Genomic DNA, 16611 nt, shown 5'->3' on the forward strand with positions numbered 1-16611 from the left:
ATTGAAAAGTTTATTTATTTCAATCTTTAAAACGCTTTTGCTGTTTTTTTATGGGTTTTTTGTTCTTTTAATCATTTAAACATTTCAGATCATCAAATGGGTAAATAGAAAAGATAGTTTAAAATCATGATGTCATTTTTGTACTTGGTCAAAAGAAAAACCTATTCAAATAAATGTGACATTATATGAAAAGTTATCACCCCATTCCAACAGGTTGCGCCACCTTTGGCAAGATGAACCACTACCTAACATTTGAGGCTGGACTTTGACTAGGCCGCTCCATAGGCTTCATTTTGTTTGTTGTGAGCCAATTAGTGTTGGACTTGATGATGTGCTTTGGATTATCGTCTTGCTTTCTAGCCCAGCTGAACTCAAGCTCAATGTCAAAAAATGAAGGCTGAATGTTTTGTGGTAGAAAGTAGAATTTATGATTTAACCAGTTAAGGCTAGTTATCCAGGTTTTAATGCAAGAAAGCGCCTCAAACTAAACCCCAGACAGTCGTTAAGATGCTTTTCTGCAAATGTGAGACAGACCTTAGTGTTCTCTCAGGCAGGAGTGGCTTCTCACATGGATGTCATTTTTTGTTTTTATCTTTATTACTGTTGAATCCAGAGCACCAACTTTGGGAGAAGTCAATGACATCTGCAGTGTTTCAGTTCGTATATTTGGTTCTTTTGTGACAACCTGGATAAGTTTTTGATGTTACTGAAGTAATTCTGGTAGGTCTCACTCTACAGAGAGGGAACCACTGAGTTCTGGTCTCTGAAGTACTAAATCCTTAAAAAAAAAAAGAAAAACTACTTGTCATTCTTTCCAGACCAACAAATGTCAAAGGTTTTACTTCTTATCCATTTTTGAGATCTTTCACCTTATTTCCTTTCAAATTGTCTCAGGCCTGGCAGTGATCAGGGCTGAAGGGTATGATGGATACATATAGTTATTTTTAGTTAATTCATGGTTTAACTAAATGGGGTGATATTTTTTAGTACCAGGTTGACTTGAACTGTGCTTTTTGTATTTGCGTTGGTTGTTATTGTCTGATATGAAAATGTATTTGATAATCTGAACTATTTATGAGCAAAAAAAATAAAAAGCAAAAACAGAAGGACTTTGTAATGGGGCAACTAGGTTTTTACAACACTGCAGACCGCTAATTAATTTCTAAATGAAAAATTTAAATTAAGATTCTGAATTAACTATTTAATTACTGAATTAAATAACAGAATTTTTTTACATTTTAAATTAAGTTGCTGAAATAAATGGAGCTTTTAAAATAATTTTAAAATGTATTGACCTGTGAAAGGTTAGAGGTATTAGGTTAAATCACTGCTTAGATATTTTTATGACAGTGAAAAGCAGCATGACCATCATATCAGGCAGTGTGTTAGACTAGTTTAATCTGTATGGGGGAAAAAAACAAAACAGTCACACCTTAACTGGATTTACACAATACATTTTATTTGATAGCAACCATCGACCTTTTAATTAAAACAAACTGCAGAAGGAGCTGTGTGGCGTTCCGATGAGGAGAGGTGTCCCTCCACAGATAACAGCAGCTCCACTGGATGCCACAGTTTTTCCAAATGGAGATGCTGTTACAGCTGGTGAGACCCGCAGAAACAACACAGCTGACTGACCCGAGTAAAAGGTTTCCCCCCCAGATCCGGCTCTCCAGTCTTCAGTGGAGAACCGAGTCAAAGCAGGAGCCTCCGTTTTACCTCCACAAGGATTAGATGGCCTTTAAATATTAACCCAAATATAATTTCTGGCGTTGTAATTGTCTCTTTAAGTCTGCCTGGCAAAGTCTCTGTAAAGTTGTGTGATAAAATGCTGCCCTCTTTTGTTGAACTCAGTGATCACATGAAGTCACACCATTTTACTGCCCGTCCTAAAGTTGAGTCTCCGTGTGATAGCAGCCACATCTGATGAATTATCACTGAAATATCATAAACCTAATCTTTGTATTTACAACATCTGAGATTACATTCCACCCTTTGACTCCAATAAAATCAGAGTCATTCACTCAATAAATGTGTAAAGGGTGTTGAGAGCAAGATGCTTTGTGGCAAAAAAAAACCAACTTGAATTTGAACTCTATTTTTTTTTAAAGTTTTATATCAAGGCATTAAAATGGCATTAAAATAGATCATTGTCTCTTCCTTTAGGCACGCTTCATCTTTATGTTACAAAATCTGACTCAACTTATCCTTGGTGGACTTTGACTCTTAACCTGTCCCCTGTAAAAGAAATTAAACAGAGCCATAAAGCAATTCAAAGTTAGTCTAAAAAGACCTTTATCCCTATTATTGCTTTCAACTTTGCCCATCTCTATTCAGAGGATCTTTCCAATACGAAGCCTTGCAAGTACTGGTAAATTATTATGATCAAAAAGAAATAAACTGGCACATTTTCAATAATAGTTGAACAAGAAACACCAGCAAAAATCTTTACATTATACTTTTATAGAATGTCATCTTCAAAAGAAATATGATGGCATCAGTCAATTAAGATCTGTGCAAATCAAACAGTCATGCATCAACTTGTTTCCAAGAAGCAAACACAGAAATGTTTGAACCTGATCAACTTTTATTCAATTTTGAAATTTTTTAATGTTCTAAAAAATACTTTCTTGTGAAATTTAAGCTCTCTGTTTAAGATTACATATAGAATCAGTTTTTTACTGCCAAAATAGCATAAATGTACCATCGCTAACCAAAACAACATCCTGTATTTTTCTGAAAAACAGGATTAAAACTTGATTGACATGTAACATGTCTTTTTCTTAACTGCTCATCACTTTGATAAACAAATACAAATGAACAAAGCTCATACTTACCAAATTAACCCTGCAAGTAGGAGGAAAACAGACGCAAACAATTACAGTTAAAAGTGTGAAAGAAAATCAGTGAGTGGCTGAGAGGAAAGTCTGAGTAATGGATGAACTCGTGACTGAGAGCTGCTTAAGACTGCGTGGGGTAGAGAAAAATTAATCATTACACTTACTGTAAATATGTAACAGACCCAACCTGCATATAACAATCAGCAAATTATATAGCTTGAACACCGATGAACATACCATCCATGATAGGATCAAATCGTTCAGGCCAATAGGAAGCTCACAGCTTATATAGCAGATTTAGAAACCAAAGGAACCAATAGAGATTGTTTTAAAACACATCTTCAATATGTTACAGGATCATAGATCAAATTTACTTCCTGTTCTGGTTTGATGGTTTTGAGTAACTTTTATCAGAGAGAATTAAACCAGGTGTGCATGCTTGATGTTTCCCAGCAATATTTTTATTTTATAAAATCCAGTAAGTGAAGGATTTGTAAATATGAAGCATTTAAAAGTCAACATTTTGGCTCCAAATGCAATGTTACAGAGCTAATGCATATTCTCAACTTCATATTCAGTCAGGCATCTGTTGAAATGCCTGAACTTAAAATAAAACTTTTGATATGAATGATGTCTATGATGACATTAGTCATTGCATGATTATTTAATGACATAATGTACAATTATTTTAAGAAATTAAAAAGACCAAAAGGCATTCACTCAAATTCCTTGATCCAAACATTTCTATGTCAGAATTCTGAAATTAATCTCATAATTCTGAGTTTAATCTAAAAAAATGTTCTTGAACTTTGAGGAAGAAAAACAAAAGTCTAATTTCGCGTGTTCCCTTTTGACCCACATGGCTTTCCGTACTGATGAACTGTCGTAGCAGGCTGATGTGTAAGTAGCTAACAAACGCTCCCTTCATCAATCTATATTGTGCCTCTGATATTAATACATTTAAAACAACATAACCATTATGACTATCTCCATTCAAGATTACTAAGCGATTTTTAGAGAGAACGATTTACAGCAAGATTATTTTAATCATTTTAGTCAATAAAACTAGCCTCGTTAGCAGCATTAATGCTAACGTTAGCTCTTAGCATTACTTTAGCTGTGACTGGAAATAACCAGCTGCTGCTCAGGGAGAAACTAGTCTGTGTTCTTCTCGTTTTTTTATTCCAAAAATATTGTGAATGTGTTTACTTTCAATGAGAAAGTCTAAAGGGAGTTATTTGATCTCCCCTTTTCTTTCTGTCGATTCATGAAAGCTGGTAACTTGCTTGTTTCAGGTCAAAATGGCAGAGCTAACAACACTGGAGAGCCTTCTGGAGATGGGCTTTGGAAGAAACAGAGCGTGAGTTTCGATTCTCACACCAGATATGTCTGATTTCAGAAAGCTGGAGGCTAATGCTGGGTAACCTGTCCTTTATGTCGCTTCCTCAGGGAGAAAGCTGTGGCCAATACGGGAAACCAGGGGATAGAGCAAGCCATGGACTGGTGAGACATTTACAGTCATGGTGAAAGGTTTCGGCTTTTCTATGTATTTCTCTTGTTTTTGCTATTTTTTCACACTTAAATATTTCAAAACGTTCAAACAAATTTTTATTATGAAACATTGATAACTTCAATAAGCATTTAAAAATCAGTTTTCAAACGAATGTGTCTTTGATTAACTAAAAGAAGTTACTCAAGCCAACTCAGCCTTGGATATGTTGCATAATAAATTAACTATGATTAAACAGAAGAATGTTAAAAACTTTAAAAAATCACACATCTATTCATGAAGCTGTTTGTAGTCCAAAGTCTTTTTTAAATGTAGCAGTACAAGCAGCAAAACATCAGATGAATATTTAATCTTTGTAAAGTTTGATGATGATTCCTTTTGGAGCGGTTCTCACAAAGTGAAGTTCAGTTTTACTACAGTGACGCCCGTATGGTGTTATCATTTCAGAGCACAGAATGGCTGCCTGACCTTTTGTTTTGGATGCGTCTCTTTCAGGTTAATGGAACATGAGAACGACCCGGACATCGATGAGCCGTACGTTCCTCCAGCGGGGAACGTTTTGGGAGGAGAGGCAGATCAGACAACAGCAGGGGACTCAGGTGAAGGTCGGTGCATGTTTTTGTTTTTCTGAGGAGAAAATTTTTTTTTTTATAACATTTTTAATTCATATTGCCGAAGGTAGATCTGTCTTTGTGAATAATTTCTTTCAAGATGTTTTATTAATCCCGCCGTGGTCATGTTTTAGCGCCAGTAATCGCAGAGGGGGATGAATTATACAGCGACAACCCAGAGGCTTCGAAACGACCAATGACGGAGGAGGAGAAACATGAACAGGTCAAAAGGTCAGAGCTGACGCTGAACAGTTTTAAGCGGCGTTAACATCGTGTGTTGTCATTTACCAGCTGGTTTGTCCGCGGCTTTCAGACTAGAGGAGCTGATGCGAGTGAAGCAGGCGGAGAGGAGGGAGCGCGAGCGAGCCGAGGAGGTGGAGCGGGAAAAGCAGCGGAGGAGGCAGGGCCAGGAGCTGCAGCAGATCCGGCAGAAGATTCAGGACGACGAGATGAAGAAACTCGCAGATCAGCGGAGGAAAGAGAAGATGGAGGACAAGCTGGCAAGGTTAGCTTCTCAAAGGATTCACGACCAATGTTTAAAGCCACAAAAGTTAATATTTGATAACAATTAATGCATTTATGAAATCCTGGAGCAAAATGCTGAAGGCACTACAGCAATTTATGTGCAAGATTTGACTGTAACTTTGCAGGATGTTTATGCATAATGATGCAGTTATTATTAATGATGGTTTAGTTTGTGGACAGACTTTATTGTGAGGACATTTTCATTAAGATCATAATGGTTTTACTTCTTGTTACTGTTTCTAACTCTGGTGCCTTTTTTCTTGTCCATGTCAGGCAAAGGGTTAAAGACAAAATCGCACGAGACCGAGAGGAGAGAGCACAGAAGGTAACTAAGACACACTGACTTTATTTTTCTTTTTTTTTTTCTGTAATTCTGACTTTTTTGTCTTATTCTCCTCCTCTGGTTTAGTTTGGAGGTGGTGCACCTCCAGGCACGGTGACATCCGCCCAGCCCACCCCGCCCAGTCCGTCGTCACCCACCGGTCAGGGGCCCCCGCCCACAAAGAAGGAGTATGATGAGTCCAGGATACAGGTATATTATATTACATATATTATTTACACTTTAAGGCTTTTTGTACCTTTCTACCCTCCATCTTGTCATTTCTTCCTTGTGTCTTCCATTCTTTCTCGTCTTTCTGTCCTTCCTAGTATCCCTTCTCTACTGGAGCTTTTTGTTCTTCCATTTTATTCCATCCTTCCATGTATCTTATTTTCCTTACAGCTCTGAAATCTGGATATTAAGAGCCTTGTGAAATGATCATAGAACAATCTCCCACTTTGTCAGATTTTGTCACATCTTCAAACTATATTATTGAGATTTTATGTAATTTTCGGGCGACATAAAGTGTGAATAAAGCTTCAGTCCACTCTGTATTGCTGCTGTTACAGTTATTTCACGCTTCCTTTCGTTGCATCCTTTGCAGGTTCGTCTGCTGGACGGCTCCACCATCAACACGGTGTTCAAGGCCCAGGAGCCGCTGGCGGCGGTGCGCGTCTACGTCCAGATGAACAGCAACACGCCCGAGGGTCAGGACTTCACGCTGCTGTCGCCATACCCGCGCCACATTTACACTGAACTGGACATGGAGAAGCCTCTTAAAGAGCTGGGTGAGCGTTCAGGAAACGAGTTTTAAATGCTGTCAGAAATCTGGAATGGCATCACGTCCATGGGTTTTTTTCAAACATGTAGTTTGCGTTGGGCTGAAATCGGCTTTTCTTTGCGCTCTGCACAGGTTTGGTGCCTTCAGCTGTGCTGGTCGTTACCAAAAAGTCAGAAGGATCAGCTCTGTGAGCCTACCTCACCTCTACTATGACGTCGACACGAGAACCGAGCGATCCAGGAACCTAGCTGCCATCTGCTAGTATCACTCACTACGCCAGCCAGCTGAACCGAAGCAGAGACGCAGTGAAGCTGCAGACATGTTGGAGCTCCTCAGACTTTGATGTGAGTTTTTGTTTGGGAAGACTGACTGAATGCAGCTTCAGATCTGCTGCAGGCATTGAACTGGACCTTTGACCTCAGCTGGTGGAGCTGAAGATAGCTGGCTTCTGACTGATACTTTCCTACGGATCTCTGCTTGTGGTTTCAACACATTTATTAAATCAAAAATGCACAGAACAAAGTTTTAACTCAACCCTTGTATTGCTAAAGAAAACGTGCTAAAGTGGTTCTGAAAGGGCCTTAAGTTTCTTTCCTGTGATCTTCCTGACTTTGTGACATTTTACTTTCATTTTTTTAACAAGTTCAGATTTGCTGAAAGCTGTGTCCACGAGGAAACCGATTACAATAAAGCTGGCTGAGATAATTGAGTTGATGTTCTGAATTTTATATAAATGATCCTTTCTCGTTTTTGTAAAACCTTTTCTTATAAAAGTAGAAAACCTGAAGATGATGGAGCTAAAAGGTTTGTCTTCCTAAAAACACTCTTAACTCCATCATCTTAAAATTCACTATTTAGATCCGTTTATTCAGTAAAACTTATTATACTTATCTACATATAATTTGTTTATCATAGATTGTGCCTTATTGCGTTATCATTTGTAACTGGAATCCTAACAAATATAAAAGTAAAATACCACTTTAACAAATGTATTCTGTATATTTCTATTAAAAAGCACAGCTAAAGATGATTACATTGCAGAAATAATGCATGGAGTGACTGACATCACTACTGTTTACATTAGTGATGCGATTCACAAAAACTAAATTGCTAAAAAAACAACAACAAAAAAACTCAAAGAAGACTTTCGAGATGTTTAAATGACAGCTTCTTATATGTGTTTAACATGCACATAATGAGGAAATATTGGTTTACTCGTCCAAGAAGTATCTGAAATGTGGAAGAAATGGTGCCAAACTGTTAGGTGGAGATTGTTTTACAGAAAATAAATCCTGGATCAGACAGATGAGAGGAACTCATTGGTTTTAATTTTAGCTTCTAGCAAAGTACCTTTTTTAAAAATAATTTATTTCCATGTGAGCTTTTCCTCAAAGAGTTTTGAACGTTTTGGTAACCTAAAGATAATGTTAAATGACATGACAGCAAACAAGCTGCACCACTTCAATATACGTATTAGAAGAAATGTGTTGTTGAGGCTTGTTGATCCCAAATCTTTGCTGCATCTTTTATGTCCTTTGTCAAACTTCCAGTTGTTTTACACTTCAGGTTTTTTGCCCTGATTGTACATATTTGTATGTTGAGGTAATTGGCTGTTTACACTTATGTTACTAACAATATGTTCTCTTGTTTTTCCCACTTCGAAGAGTTGTCTGTTAGTAATCCAAAAACACTTTATTAATCCGTAGGACTAGTAAAGTGTCATAGATGGTGATGGCTACAGGCAGGACAGCGTCATTTTTCTGAGAAATTCTTCTTCTTTTACTAAAAGATAAATTCATTTTTAAGCTTCTTGCACATCATTACCACGATGCCGATATTTTGAGAGCCAAATCCAAAACCTTTTACCACAGTTGGTGCTGGACTCCAGTTATGCTGCAGTCTAAATGAAGCCAAAGCTGCTGATGTACCTTAATAAAATAACCAAACCTACTAATTTGGGTTAAATTAGACTCAAGTATTTAACATTAACACTTGATGAACAAATGATCAGTTTGTCTGTAAAAACAGGAGGAAGTGAACTGGACTTTCAGTCATGGTGCATTTCTATTACGTTTCTTTCTTGTATTTGAACATTTAGGTAAATAATAGAAACACACCTGTGAGTTTGTTTCATGTAGTGTTGAATTGTTTTGCTCCTTGTAACGGAAGAGCAAGAAAAATCTACGAAAGCCTTAATGTGACACTATAAAACACATTTATGTACATTAAAAACCAACAAATGGTACGAAACGCCACTCACACACTGGATAGAGTAAGCGACTTTAAAACATGAGAAAAGGCGTCGATTTGACAACAAATACAAAAATAATTTTAATTAAAATCAGAAGACTTTACAGAAAATGGGTGCCATGGTTTCCCTTTAGCTGCTTTTTCCACCGAGGCTCACCGACCCCGAGCCGAAAGCACAGAGGCATGCTGGGAATTAAGTCTGTTGTTCAGACGGGTCGGACCGGTTCCAGAGCTGATCGGCTTAACTGGGTGGATAGTAGGACTGGTTGTAGTTCCAGGCGTTCTGGTAGCCGTAGCCGCCGTAGCCGCCGTACTGCGGTTGCTTAGAGACAGAAAAGAAACTGATGCGTTATTGAAAACTTTCAGACAAATTCAACATCAGTTTTCAAATTTCAAAACCAACAAAAATAGGAATCTGTAAACATTAAATGGCAGAACTTCTTAACTTTTACCTGGTACCAGCTGCTGTATGCTCCGTATCCGGTCTGGGCACTCGGGTCGGCGGCCATCACAGGAGGCGGCGGCGTGGTGATGGGAACCTGTGACGTGCTGGATGGCGGCGCAACAGCAGCAGCAGCAGAAGAAGAAGAGCTGTCGTCTGTTTTGCTAGTTTTCTCTGGATCCTCGTCCCTTAGGAGCCCAATTAATACAAATAAAATATTAAAACCACTGACACGATTTAAAAAGGTGATCTGTCGTGTATTCTATGAATGCAGTGTCGCCGTTTTTGTATGCAGTAACTGGGTCAAACAACGCCGCCATGTTGTGACGTAATCAGGGTAAGTCAAAATGTAAACAACCAAGGCTGAATCTACAGAAGTGAGGATTTCAGTGAAGATTTGAGCGACTCATCCGCAGTTTCGACGGAAGAAGCTAATTGGAACGATGAAGAGGAGGAAGCTGGTTCTACTGAAGGACTAGAACCTTTTTTATTTGAGCCATATTGTTCAAGAAGCATCAACGTTTCTGCGGAGGAAGGGTGAAAGGCTGGAACTCCAAATCCCTGAATAGTAATAAACAGATCGATCCAACCAATAATTATTCATCTGTAATTCTGGTTTTATTAAACCAGAAAATAATCCAGTTACTTTAAAGGAACCGGTCCAGGTTCTGATCAGTCATCAGCTTTCCTACTCCTCCTATTTCCAAGTCTTGAGTTCAATTTTCCTACTTTTGATAACTGTATGACATTACAACACTTATTAAAACAGAAAGCTTTAATAAGCGTCTCTCTGACATTCTGAACTTTCCCTCCAAAATCATAATCTGAGGCTAGTTTTTGCTCTCTTCTCTCACCCGTTTTCTGCTTCTCTCTTTGTGCCTCCCAGCTCGTCCAGCAGCTTCTGATGCGCCTCGTAGACGGACAGCACGCTGCAGAGACAGCACAGCTTTACTTTGAGATGAAAATGCTTCATTTTCACAGGATGGTCAGAAATGTGATGCTTAACCTCTTAATGGAGTTGCTGTACTCCTCTGTGAACTGGAGGCCTCTCTGTGACAGAAGTAACTTGGTTTGTGGGGTGAGCGGAGCCGCCAGGGCCCGAGTCACACACTCCTGCACTGCCTCGGCCGAAGCCCCCGGCTCCGCAGACGACTCCAGGTCCAACAGGTTCAAGTGCAGCTTGTCGTTATCCTGATGGAAGAATCATTTAAGGAAAAAAGGAAAACATTTTTATTAAAAAAGGAGGGTGAAAAGTGTGGATCCGGACCCGACTTGTGCCCCAGAATAGATGGAGAGTTTTTATTTTTAATTAGGGCAAAATGATCACAAAGTAACATCTTTTAACAGCCTCAAGGAGGAATATCCTGACAATATTTTAATTATTTTGTAGCAAATTCCTCCCTGACACTGCTAAGCACCCAGACCCATCAGGCTGTTTAAACTGAGAGATCAACCACTTCTGCCTCTAATCTCACCGGACTAATCTCCAGCGCTTCCTGTAAAACCGTGCGGGCGCCGTCTGGGTTTCTGGCCACTTTGAGCAGCAGACGGGCCAGTTTGATGGAGTAGAAGGCGTGCAGCGTCGGCCTCTCTTTGGATTCAGCCACCGCCTCTCGCAGCAGAGCCTCCGACTGGTCCAGCCGGCCCGCTCGGCGCTCTAAGGCCGCCCTGCGGATGCGAACCACAGCCAGACCAGGCCGGGCTTTCTCCAGGGCCTCCAGAACCCGCCGGGCCTCGTTGAGGTCACCTGGTGGGAACGGGCAGGAGGTTCGCATGAGCAGGTTTTCTGATGTGCTTTTTGTTTTGTTTTACATTTAAACTTAGTGGTACAAATTATACTTTTGCCTTTGAAACTCAGGCTTTGTTTACAATGGCATGTTGGGGCCATTGTAAACACACAAAAAAGGAGTAAATTAATCTCCAAAATTTTCTAGAAAACAAAAAAATTTCTGAGCTCCAAAAATTTGGTGGAGAAAAAAAAAAATCAGAAATTTTGAGATTAATCTCAGAACTTTTCTAGAAAAAATGTAGAAAGTTTCAAAAGTCGAAAGTTGGACAAACATATATTAACGAACATCAAGATATAAATACATGAGATTACAGCCAAGAATAAACAGCTATTTGTAGTCCGGTTGTGTGTGTCTATATATAAATATACATACATATATATATAAAGCTCAGCTATGGTAACTGTGTGACTGAGAAAAGTTCGCCTGAGCCCTCAGTCACTGTAGCACATAAATCTGTTGCATAGTTCTCTCGCATGCTGAACAGATCTGTTTGGGTAAATAAAAAGTTTTGTTCTTCAACTTTTGGCTTATGGTTCATTGTAATTTAAGACTGCAGTGCACTTAGAGAGATTGTAATTTTAATGTCTTTGCTCCTGCCTTGTGCCTCAAATAAATAAATAAAAAAATCAAGACACGCTCCGGGTTTCAGAAAAGATTCACTCTGAAACCTGTTTGAAAAAGAGCCTCTGGTCACTGGTGTCGTATAAACAAGCATCTGGAAGTGAAGATCAGCTCTGAGTTTAGAGGAGCAGAAGGAGACGGGCGTGTCGTACCGTGTCTCTCCTCAAACGTGGCCCACTGCATGTGGATGTTGGGCTTGTTGGGGAGGTGGACCAGGCAGGCTCGCCTGTAGACGGCCCGGGTCTCCTCCACACTCTGCGGCTCCAGGTACTGGATGTACTGAAACACACACAGGAAGGTGTTACATTCTTACAAGCTGCTCACAGATAAAGTGAATAAGTGATTTATCTCACCCTGGTCCAGAACTCCTCGTACAGAGCGCAGGCGATCAGGCAGCGCTCAAACAGGATGCGAACTCTGTGGTCGCCCTGGAAGGCGGGAGCATCATCTGATGCTTCCTGGCGCTGCGTTGTGATCTCTGATTCCTCCGTCGATTCCTGGTTTGGATCTGTTGAAAACAGCAGTGTTACATACAGATACTTTCAAACACAAAAAGACTTTTCTGATGCGTGTCCTCGCCTTGTGAGGACTCCTTGGTGTCTTTGTTCAGCTCAGCGATCTCCCAGTCCAGGTAGGTGTGCCAGGCTCGGAGCTGCAGGCGGTCCAGCGGCCGAACGTGGAAGTATGGACGCTTGATCTGTCGTAAAGTGACGAGAAAATCTGCTGGGTTTGTGATCCGGCGACAGCAGGAGAGTTTAAACTGGACTAAATTATTTCTAATTTTCTCCGTCATGTTTTTATTTACTAAATCTGTTCTGACATTTTTAGGGTCACTCATTCAAAGTTGTCTTTGGTTTGTTCTGCGTTTCATTAAATAATTACTAGGTTTGAGATTTGCCTGCGTATATGTATGAGCTCATCATGAACATGACTTCCTGGTAGAAGAGATGCTATATGTGAAGGTGATAAAGCTGGCAAAATAAAATAAGATAAAAAATGAAATAGAGAATAAAATCAATCAATGAAAAAAAATCAGTAATAAAAAACTGAAATTCATAAAGAATAAAAAATAAAGAGACACAAAAACTAAACGTAAAAAACCCGAAATGCATAAAGAATTCAAATAAAATTAAAGCAAAATAAATAAATAAAAATTAATAGTACATAAATAAAAAACAAAAAGAATAAGTGTGAAAAAGAAAAAATAGGAATAGAAATACATAAAGAATAAAAAAATAATAATAATTAAAAAAAACTAAAAGAATAAAATAAAGACAGAAATAAATGAAGGTTAAAATAAGAATAAATAAAGAAAAGACGGACGGACGGACGGACGGACGGACGGACGGACGGACGGACGGACGGACGGACGGACGGACAGACAGACAGACAGACAGACAGACAGACAGACAGGTCTGAAGTAATGATCCCTGCAGAAACTCACAGCATCTTCATAGTTCCATCTCTTCCTGACCTCTCCCTCGTTGTCCTGGTAAACTTTGTCTCTACGAAGCAGAACCTGGTCTCTTATCTTCTGCATCAGCTCCTCCTGGACAGAGGAATAAATCACTGCTGTGTAAAGACGTTCCCACTGGAAATCCACACCTGATCATGAAAATGTGACAGACTTTCAGCTTTCACTGAACTCTACGAGTGCTGGGACTTTAAAATCTCCAAAAATAAAAAACAACAAGGCATCAGAACCCATAAAAACTAACTCCTTCCTCCCATATTAAATAATATTTAAACACAGATTACATAATAAAGCAGGTGGTTAAGCCTCATAGCGGCTTATTTCTAGTGAGAACCGAGCTTTTAATAGCCAGATTTTACTCACAGAGTCGGTACCCTCGGGTGTAGCTGGCTCCTCCTCTCCTGGCGGCCTCTCCTCGTCCGCCTCCTGGGCCTGTTCGGCCCGTTTGGCCTTCTGGCTCTGCCGGCACGTCGCCCTCAGCTCCTCGTACTCCTCAGAGGGGAGCACGTCTTTAGGCGGGTTGTTGTTAAGATGCGCTTTGAACCTGGCAGGAGGAAGGATGGACAACGCAGCAGGATCAGGAATAAAACTTAAGAGACAAATGAAAAGGAGGGAATGAAGGCTTATTAACAGACTTTAATCATTAACAACATTTTATAATATTTCTACTGTAGAGATGCTGTAAACAAGGATTGACTAATTTAAGATAAAACTTGAAGATGACATTTTGCACAATCTCTATCAGAGATTTTATAAACCAATAAAGTTTATTTGTTTCGCACATCTCAGCAACCAGGCAGTTTAAAGTGCTTTATATCATAAAAACAGGAAAATGTAAAGTTATTAAAGATACCACACAGTCAACAATTGGGAAAACCACTAAACATTAAAACAGACATTCTGTTCAAAAGTCAGTTTTTTTATGTTAATTTTGAATTTAATTGCAAGTTTTACTGTTACAGCGTCCAACACGTCGCCCATTAAAGACCCTCGTACATCAGTATTGTGTCTGTGGCGGTCAGGTGGGCTTACTTGTCGTAGTGGGTGCTGTAGAGCTGAGTGGGAACTCTGAGCGCTCGGTCCAGGACGGCCGCTGCGTTCTTCACGTTTCCGTGCTCCTTCTCCCACTCCACGTAGAGATCCCACAGGCGGTCCGAGTGGAAATCCAGACCGCATGACGCCACGCCGTTCTCAAAAACACTGAGGACGTTTAACCAAGGAAAAAATAATAATTACGTTATCAATGAACCATTTATGTATTACTATGATTGTGTTTTCTGCTCTCATGGTTCCTCCATGTTTATCACTTCCAGAATCAATTTTCTAGATGATTTTTTTTTATATAAAGTTTTACAAAAAGTTGGATTTTTGAGTACAAATCATGAAACAATATTGTGCTGGAATTGGCTTGGTCTGAAATAAGTCAACTAAATTGTAAAATCTATTAATATTTGTATTTTCTGTGTGTCTTTCAAAAAACATGCAAAAACAGCCTTACAATATTCAAAAGGAAATAAAAAAAAAATTTTAGAGCTAAACTTTTCCATCAGCTTTGGGGAATAACGTGTTGAAAACATTACGTTTAAGATGTGACTGAAAGCTCGTTTACCTGCGAATCCGAACAGCTGAATCGGGAAGGTTCATGTCCAACGTTCCCAGCAGCAGATTGATGTAGTGGATCCAAAGATCTACGCTCAGAGGAATTGCTTGAAGACCACGAATGCACACCTAACACAGCACACGCAAAAAAATTTTAAAATAAGAAAACAGCACTGTAAAGTGCCGTACAAATAGATATCAAATAATGAGAAAAAACTGTAAAGGAGTTTTTACCTCCTCTGCTTTATTGTTGTCGCCGCCTCGACGTTCCAGGTCGACAAATTTTTTCCAGTAGCCGTAGCAGAGAGGATACCGAACCAGAAAGGCTTCCAGCGCTCTGCGGTACGCAGCAGCATGACCCTGAAAAGATGAAACTGGACGGTAATTCCTCTTTACAGAGAAAGTCAATCTTAATTTCTGTTTTCTACTAAAAAAATCCCTCTGGTTTGCTGAAAACACGCACCTCATGCTCACAGTACTGGAGCAGATCGGTCCAGCTGGGGAAGTCCTGAGGATTGTCATGTGCGGCATTCCACAGACGCTCAAAGTCTGCAGGTAGATCCCCCTGTTCGCTCGCTGCTGCCAGGGCTGTGGAGTAATTATCTGGGTCTGCAGGACCTTCAGGGGCCGCAGCTGCACCGCCATTTTCCTCCGACGCTTCAGGAGGAGGTGGAGGTGCCTCCGTGATATCCATGGCTTCAAAAAGGTGAAAATTAACAAAAAATAATTTGTTAATATCACACACTCAGTTGAGTGGGATATTAGCTTCATTGAGCCAAAGAAAACTGGTTCTGCTGTAGTGAAACAGCACATTAAGGTCAAAGGTCAACAGAGTAAGAGCCAGGGGAACACGCCTCCACAGCAGACCAAAATAAATCTGTTTTACTTAATTCAGTTTACAATATTTATTAAGTTTGGACCATCCCGTTTTAAATGACCTTTACAGCAGCATAATGCATACATGTCTTTGTAACTCTTGTTTCATGTGAGAAATAATCTGTTTTAAATTTTTAAATATTTAAAAAAAATAATAATCACATTAAGACACTCAAATTAAGTAGATAACCTGCTGAGAAAGAAAACCTCCGTGCATACAGTTGGAGCTAAAATAATTAAAGAAACTTTCGATAAAAAGCAAGAAATTTTAAGATTTCTGCAGAGCTTCCCATTCATACATTACAACAGATACCAGCGCAGTAAGATCAATGTAAAAACCACTAAATTGTAGGAAATGTCACTCCAGGAAGTTGAGCAGCAGCCGCCTCAGCACAGCTGTGAGTTAAAACTCTCATCAGGTCAGCTTGTAGAGAATCACTGAACCTCCAGCTCTGCTGTGTCGCTGTGTGTAGCTCAGCCTAGCATGTCATGCCTTCCACTTTTGAAAGAAACGACAATGCAGCGCTTTTTTTAAAACAATAACTATCATATCTGTCAACCCGCAGCCAAATTTAGTCTGGAAACTCAGAAATAAATCTACCTGAAGACTCTTCAGGCACCCCGTTACCGCTCATCCCTTCACAGCTCTCCGCCGCCATGATGGAAGAACCACCAACGTCATCAGCAAGCGACAAAAAATACAAACTGCAAATTGTAAACAAATCTTTGAGCTGTCACAGTCTATGCTTTGGTTTTATTCACACACAGCAATGAAATACGTATACATATATTTAAAAAAAATCACATATATATATATTGTGTAAACATTTTCTTAAAAATGTGAAAACCTTTGCTTTCTTCTAAATGGTTAATTTTATTCCCCGGATATGAGCACGGCCAATCAGCGAACTGCACTGGATCGCCGCAAGTGAAATTCAATTCAAAAATACTTTATCCGAAAGGAAAATTACAT

At 39.5% G+C, this 16611-nt stretch overlaps 2 protein-coding genes across 3 annotated transcripts; one reads left to right on the forward strand and one right to left on the reverse strand.

Moving 5' to 3' along the window:
- The first annotated feature begins 3688 nt into the window (after window positions 1-3688).
- ubxn1 (UBX domain protein 1) lies at window positions 3689-7295 on the forward strand. The gene is made up of 10 exons (XM_044126967.1): window positions 3689-3740; window positions 4136-4200; window positions 4290-4343; window positions 4846-4955; window positions 5096-5192; window positions 5275-5466; window positions 5760-5811; window positions 5896-6018; window positions 6410-6593; window positions 6719-7295. Exons 2-10 carry the CDS (start codon window positions 4142-4144, stop codon window positions 6775-6777), a joined length of 930 nt encoding a protein of 309 aa, XP_043982902.1. The 5' UTR covers window positions 3689-3740; window positions 4136-4141; the 3' UTR covers window positions 6778-7295.
- Window positions 7296-8892: 1597 nt separating this feature from the next.
- si:ch211-114c17.1 (pre-mRNA-processing factor 39) lies at window positions 8893-16349 on the reverse strand. 2 transcript variants are annotated; one of them, XM_044126964.1, is made up of 15 exons: window positions 16240-16349; window positions 15226-15458; window positions 14997-15122; window positions 14773-14891; window positions 14196-14363; window positions 13527-13707; window positions 13134-13238; window positions 12269-12386; window positions 12043-12197; window positions 11842-11968; window positions 10754-11025; window positions 10285-10469; window positions 10133-10207; window positions 9289-9466; window positions 8893-9158 (listed from the first exon to the last, which is right to left on the reverse strand). In XM_044126964.1, exons 1-15 carry the CDS (start codon window positions 16295-16297, stop codon window positions 9078-9080), a joined length of 2181 nt encoding a protein of 726 aa, XP_043982899.1. In that variant the 5' UTR covers window positions 16298-16349; the 3' UTR covers window positions 8893-9077. The 2 variants fall into 2 exon arrangements, with proteins under 2 accessions (XP_043982899.1, XP_043982900.1); XM_044126965.1 differs by lacking the exon at window positions 16240-16349 and adding an exon at window positions 15829-15977.
- Between the last annotated feature and the right edge of the window lie 262 nt (window positions 16350-16611).

This window comes from Gambusia affinis, linkage group LG09 (assembly GCF_019740435.1).
Source record: "Gambusia affinis linkage group LG09, SWU_Gaff_1.0, whole genome shotgun sequence".
Classification (NCBI taxonomy): Eukaryota; Metazoa; Chordata; class Actinopteri; order Cyprinodontiformes; family Poeciliidae; genus Gambusia; species Gambusia affinis.

Excerpts from the sequence above, each read along its gene's own strand:
- ubxn1 (XM_044126967.1), top strand. The coding sequence starts at position 4,142 with ATGGCAGAGCTAACAACACTGGAGAGCCTTCTGGAGATGGGCTTTGGA. Across the intron at positions 5,193-5,274 it reads AAACATGAACAGGTCAAAAG|ACTAGAGGAGCTGATGCGAG; the intron begins GTCAGAGCTGAC and ends CGCGGCTTTCAG. Across the intron at positions 5,812-5,895 it reads GAGAGGAGAGAGCACAGAAG|TTTGGAGGTGGTGCACCTCC; the intron begins GTAACTAAGACA and ends CCTCTGGTTTAG.
- si:ch211-114c17.1 (XM_044126964.1), bottom strand. The coding sequence starts at position 16,297 with ATGGCGGCGGAGAGCTGTGAAGGGATGAGCGGTAACGGGGTGCCTGAA. Across the intron at positions 15,123-15,225 it reads TCCAGTACTGTGAGCATGAG|GGTCATGCTGCTGCGTACCG; the intron begins GTGCGTGTTTTC and ends TCATCTTTTCAG. Across the intron at positions 10,470-10,753 it reads AAGCGCTGGAGATTAGTCCG|GATAACGACAAGCTGCACTT; the intron begins GTGAGATTAGAG and ends TTCTTCCATCAG.